Genomic DNA, 6,257 nt, shown 5'->3' with positions numbered 1-6,257 from the left:
TCTGACATCAGCTGTTAGAGTCTAGAAGATTGGACGCCTGTTCGAATAAAAAAAACAGACGGGATTTGAGAACTATGCCACCAACGAAATTTCTTGCCAGAATTAATCGAGGTACTACTGTCGGACCTTCAAAACTAGACGTAAGTTGTAGTTTTAATTCAATTTCATAGTTTTTGTAATTTTGCTCTGAAAATGGAGAAAAATTATAAGAACTTTATTTTTTATAAACAAAAATTTTATATTTTATAATCAATTTTTAGCCAAACAACTTCGTAAGTATGGCTTGAGAATGACATTTTATGTCTATTTTAATTTTTAAATTGTTCATTTTTGTTTACTTCTATTTTTTTTTGCCATTAATCTTAAATAATGATATTTCACTAATTCATCTTTCTTTTTCTTTATGGTAAAAAAACTGGAGAAATGGGGTTCAACCTTTAACCCTACACACATCACACAGGAAGGAAAAAGCTGTCCTACAGCTTGAAAAAAACTTGGGAATAATAAAGGACAATTCGTAAGTAGTAATTCAGGTTAGTCCTTATAATACTATATCGTAAACAATCCTAATAAAAATGTTTTTTAATTCAGGTACTACTTTTATCAAAATTCAAATGGATCTTCAGGAACTCTTGGGAAATTCAGGTGAGTATTGGAAAATTTTAAAATTAAGAAAACTTTAAGGTAGAATTAAGAGTTTAATTTTAAATATTTTCATGTAGACGTTGCGGATTGATATTTCATTCTAAGATCTCCGCTCTAGTTTAAAACTGAAGTTAAATTAACTAGTATATAAATGCTCTCTCATATATATATGCTTTAGACTTCGGCCGCTATATATATGCAAAAAGAAAAAAAAAATTAATTAGAAGAATTTAAATCATCTAAACTTAAGCATTTATTGCTTTAAATCCTTAGCGTGAAAAATGCCAATGGGATGCCCTTTAAGATCTTCGACTTCGTAAAGGCATTTCCCAACTGGCTTCACAATGCGACACTTGAAAAATTTCTTATCAAGTTTAGCATTATAATTATTTTTAAAATCACTTTGCCTGAAACTTCTTCGAAACACTTCTTGCCCTGGGATGAACTTGACCTGACGAGTTCTTAGATTATAAGATTTTTCATTTCTTACGTATGCCTGGTGCAGACTATCTCTTATCTTTTCTCTAATAAGATTCTGTTTTACCGAACTTGGAATAAGTGTCGTCTCGGGGTCATTAAGAAGTTTTAGTTTCCTGGCTAATTTATAAAGACTAGCATGATTTATCATATTGACTCCAAAGAGCGCAAAATAAGGGGTAGTTCCAATGGAACTATGGACAGAAGATCGTAGAGAACATTCAATTTCTGATAAATTTTGATCCCATTCTCGGTGATCTTCTCCCAGATATGCTCGAATCGCTGATAAAATGGACTGATTTACCCTCTCCGAGGCATTTGCTTGCGGGGAGTGAAAAGCGGTCTTGATGTGGTTTATGCCAAAAAATTTAATCATGTGTGCAAATTCTTTGCTAATAAATTGTTTTCCATTATCGGACACTATTACTTCTGGGGTTCCAAATTTATGAAATACTTCACTAATTAAAAACTTTACTATATTTCTCGAATTTGCTTTGGCCATGGCTTTTAGCAAGACGTATTTTGAAAGGTGGTCTACCACAATAAAAATAAAACTGTTTCCCGTTTTAGTCCTGGGATAAGGACCTAAGAAGTCGACATAAATTCGTTGAAAAGGTCTTTCGGTAATTGTTTCCGATCCCATAGGTGGACGAAGAGTCGAATTAGCTGGTTTCGTCTCTTTACAAATTTGACAATTCTGTACGAAATTCCTAACTTGAGTATTCATATTAGGCCAGAAAAAGTACTCTTTCACCCTACGCAGTGTCTTGTGGAAACCTCCATGAGAAACTTGTGGTGGACAGTGTGCTTTTTCAATGATTTCCTGGGTCATTTCGCTGGGTACCCATAACTTCCAGGCGAAATCTTCATTAAGGGGAATACCATCGTAAAACTGTGTTCGTTTATACACAAAACCATCAACCACTTTTAGATCGGGAAGTTGTGAGGAATTGTTTTCGATGGTGTCTATCAAGGCTAAGTAATCATCTGTTTTAAAAGCTAAGGAATCAAGATCAATTAAAGATTTCACATCCAGGGAAATCTCCTCCATATCATATCTTGACAGGGTATCAGGTACAATGTTCTGGGTTCCTTTGCGATGCTCTATCTTAAAGGAATATGCCTGCAACTGTAGACTCCATCTGGCTAACCTTCCGCTCAGATCTCGGTGTGACATGAGCCATTTTAAACTGCTATGGTCAGTTATCACTGTGAAAGGCATCAGCTCTATATATGGCCTGAACTTTTTAATGGCCATCACCACTGCCAAACACTCCCTCTCAGTCACCGAGTAATTTTTCTGAGCAGAAGTCAGCTTTTGCGAAAAGTATGCAATGGGATGTTCTCCACCCTCATCGTCTCTTTGAAATAAAACTGCTCCTATTCCCAAGTCAGAGGCATCGCATTGAACATAGAAATGCCTGGTAAAATCTGGGTGGGTCAGGACGGGACTACTCACTAGGGCTTGCTTCAATCTGTCAAATGCTACCTTGGCCTCCTCCGTGAACGTGAAGCGTTTTCCTTTTTTGAGGGTCTCGAAGATGGGAGCAGCAATGGTGGCAAAGTCGGCAATGAACCTTCGATACCACCCTGCTGTACCCATGAAACTTCTCACCTGCTTCGCTGTTTTCGGGTACGTAAACTTTACGATTGTTTCCACCTTTGCCGGATCAGTTTTAAGTTTGCCACCTCCAACAATGTAACCCAAGTACCTTAGCTCTTTGAAGCAGAACTTCGACTTGGTTACATTTATTGTGAGTCCTGCTTTAGCCAAACAATCTGCCACCTGCTCTAACAACCTCAGGTGAGTGTCGAAGTCTGGCGAAACAACCAAAAGATCATCCAAGTAGACGAAAACTCTATCACGTAGTGCGCCAGGGATCACTTTATCCATTAAACGGCATAACCTTTGGGCTGCATTGCACAGACCAAAGGGCATGACTGTAAAATGGTAAAGTGGTCGTCCGGGCACTGTGAATGCAGTTTTCTCTCTACTTGAAGGGTCCAGTGGAATTTGCCAGAACGCATCCTTCAGGTCGACACTAGAAATGAAATAGGTATCCCCCAGCCGACTGAGTAAACCTTCTATATGCGGCAATGGATAGGCGTCCTTGACCGTCAGTGCATTGATTTTGCGAGCGTCCAGGCACAAACGGTTCTTTTCGCCCTTTCGGACTAGAGTAACCGGATGACTCCATGGACTCTCGCTCTCTTCAATCACACCTAGGTCTAGCATCCTATCCAATTCCGCATACATAAGCTTCTGCACAGCCGGGGAAACGGGATAATGCCTATCTTTCACCGGGGCTGCATCGCGAGTGTCGATTGAATGGACCTCAGCTTTAGTCTTTCCCAAGCCATACTTGGTAAAACAAGGAAATTTGTCCTTTACTAGTTGCAAACGCTTTCGTTGCTCCTCGGACAAAGAATGGCTATTAACATCACTGATCTCAGGCTCACCACAGAGACTCACTTGCTGAAGGGACAAACTGTCCACCTGAGCGAACATTTGGAAACGTTTCATAAAATCTACCCCCAGAAACAACTCACGGCTCAGAGAAGGAACAAGATAAAATATGACAGAATGCTCCTGCTGCCTAAATTTGACCATTGTCGTCACCCTGCCAACTATTTTATGTGGGCTGCCATCAGCTGTTTTGATAAAGGAATGGAAATGGTTAATTTCCAACCCTGCCCTTTCCACAAAGTTAAGGCAATTTTTACCCAGACAGGAGACTGTAGCCCCACTATCTAACAATCCCTCTATCTCTTCACCGTTGATATTTAGTTTTGTATAGAGACGATTATCTTCCCCTTCAAATATGGTAGCCGAGGCTATCTCCTGTCGAATGCGTCTTCTCCTCTTGTATCTCTCCCTAGCCTTTTTTATTTTATTGGAAACTTGCCCAAAAATTCTTTCTCTCGCCTCGCAATATTCTTTGATTCGAATATGTAGGGGTTTCAACTCTCTCAATCTCGGTTTTATCCCTGAATTTTTATTTTCTCTCTCCTCATTCTTCAAAATAGAAAAGTTGGCCTTAGAACTACTACACTGCTCTGGGCTTAAACTGGGGTTGACCTCACCTGCCCAGACTGAGGTGGGTTCCTGGGTCGGTTTCCCTGACACTTCGGACAATCGGGGACGGTAACACCTTCTAGGCCACACCTATAGCAGAAAATCTTTCGAGGTTCCCGGCACTCCATCCAGCTATGACCCACAACACCGCAGTTCCAACATTTATATTTGGATGTCATGGTCACGGCATCAACTTCAATTTCACCTCGGGGTTCCTCTTCCATCTGCCAATCGATCTCATGCACTTTTTGTGGTGTGTTGTATCTCTGCTGTCTTTGGCTCCACACAAGATTTTCGGCTTTCTTCACCTGCCTATAAAAATCACCCAAGCTACTTATCTGAGCAGAGAAGATCATTTGAGCTAGAGACGGCTTAAGGTTGCCTCGCATTATTTCCACTATCTCGTGCTCTCGGTAGGGCGATTTTTGCTGTGTTCGTAACCGCAGCACATCATTATAAAATTCCTCAAAATTCTCTTGGGGTAGTTGACGCCGATTTAAAATTTGCATTTGAAGTTGGAATTCATTTTCAAATCTTTGGTATTGCGCCAACAAAGCACTTTCTAATTCCTTCCATGTGCGAAACTGGACCAATTTCCGGTGGTTCCAATACCAATCAAGTGCTGGTTTTTCCAAGAGTTGGTGAAATTTGGTGATTAGTATTTCATCGGGACAATTATAATCCTTTTTCAGTTCACCCACTCTGAAGATGAACTCTTGGACGCTCATGGTTTTGTCGGTCCCATCAAAAGATACTCCCCATTTCGCCAAATTAAAACGTCCGGAGATCTCTGAGATGGTACTGCTTGGTTGTTGATTGATTTGATTGATATGTGGTGTTGCATGAGTTCGGACTCCGTTGGCTGGCGGTGGTACCGATAAACTGGTTGGCGGCTGTGCTGGTGCACCATTTGATGCGAACCCTGGTGGCGGTTGGTTGAATGGACCAAGTGACAGCAGTCTAGGATCGTGAATCGATGGTGGATTTACTGCCCGCTCCGGATATAATTGTTGGAAACCCCTTGCTACATTAGGCTGCTGAGACGTTAAGCCTGCCGCCAATGCATGTGAGGACAGAATGGCTGACTCCAGGGATGTCCGCGTTGGTGCATGTGGTGCCGCGGCTGGCATCGCCAAACCGGCTTGTGACAATAATTGATTTGTCGCCTCATTGTCCCCCAACAACGATCGCTTGGTCGCTTCGGCAATTCTCGGTATCAGAACTCTCAATCTTTCTTCTTCCTGTTGACGATATTGCAATTGAGACAGGGCGATGGCAGAATTAATAATTTCCCTCACCCCTGCACTGACTGCTGGATCGGCTGGCGGAACAATTGGCCTATTCTGTAGTTGCTGCAACCCGGTCAGGACACTATAGTTTGGTGACGCAACGCTTCCATGCGACCAAAAAGACGTGTTGAACGAGTTAGCGGCCTCTTGCATGCTCAAAGGAACTGGTGGCGGTGCCGATGAACTGGACCTTGCTGTTGGGACTGAAATCCCTTGAGCTGGGACATCCCCATGTGTTAAATGTGCCATATGAGAAGCAATGGGACCACTATGCGCGGCAGTTGTAACATGTTGTGCGTTAGAAGGAGCGCTGTGAACCCCGGTAACCACACTGCTTACGGCTGTAGCTTCGGTAGTGGCTACCGCCCCATTTTGCCCTAGTATCGGTCTACCTGCCAAACTTGCACTCGCAGCTCTAGTAAGAGGCATATTGCTACTTGAAATAATGAACCCAATAAACGAAAACACTCCAAAAAGGCAATACAAAAATATCAAAATTAAATCTGTCAAAAGATTTTGCTCGAAACTAAACAATCGTGCACTTAATTAGGAAAAAAATAAAAGACAATTATAGTAATTAAACTATAAAAAATAAATTCAATGTAATTCAGTTCTTTCGACAATAATTCAAACTTTTCACTTTTACAGGTTATTCGGTACGGCATAAAAATTCTACTTTCCAGCAGAATAATTTCGATGAAAATACACTGGAAAATTCAAATGATGTTAGGTGGTGGATTTCTGGTCAAAATAGTGGTAAGTCAAGATCA

At 41.1% G+C, this 6,257-nt stretch overlaps 1 protein-coding gene across 1 annotated transcript; it reads right to left on the bottom strand.

Moving 5' to 3' along the window:
• Nucleotides 1-3,458: 3,458 nt before the first annotated feature.
• Nucleotides 3,459-5,916, bottom strand: LOC131801840 (uncharacterized). The gene is made up of 2 exons (XM_059120825.1): nucleotides 5,497-5,916; nucleotides 3,459-5,439 (listed from the first exon to the last, which is right to left on the bottom strand). The coding sequence occupies exons 1-2, from the start codon at nucleotides 5,914-5,916 to the stop codon at nucleotides 4,186-4,188; spliced, it is 1,674 nt and encodes a 557-aa protein (XP_058976808.1). The 3' UTR covers nucleotides 3,459-4,185.
• Nucleotides 5,917-6,257: the final 341 nt, after the last annotated feature.

This window comes from Musca domestica, unplaced genomic scaffold, assembly GCF_030504385.1.
Source record: "Musca domestica strain aabys unplaced genomic scaffold, Musca_domestica.polishedcontigs.V.1.1 18, whole genome shotgun sequence".
In the NCBI taxonomy this organism is placed as follows: Eukaryota; Metazoa; Arthropoda; class Insecta; order Diptera; family Muscidae; genus Musca; species Musca domestica.
Note: the sequence above shows the minus strand (reverse complement) of the source record. Positions and strands in the feature narration are given on the sequence as shown.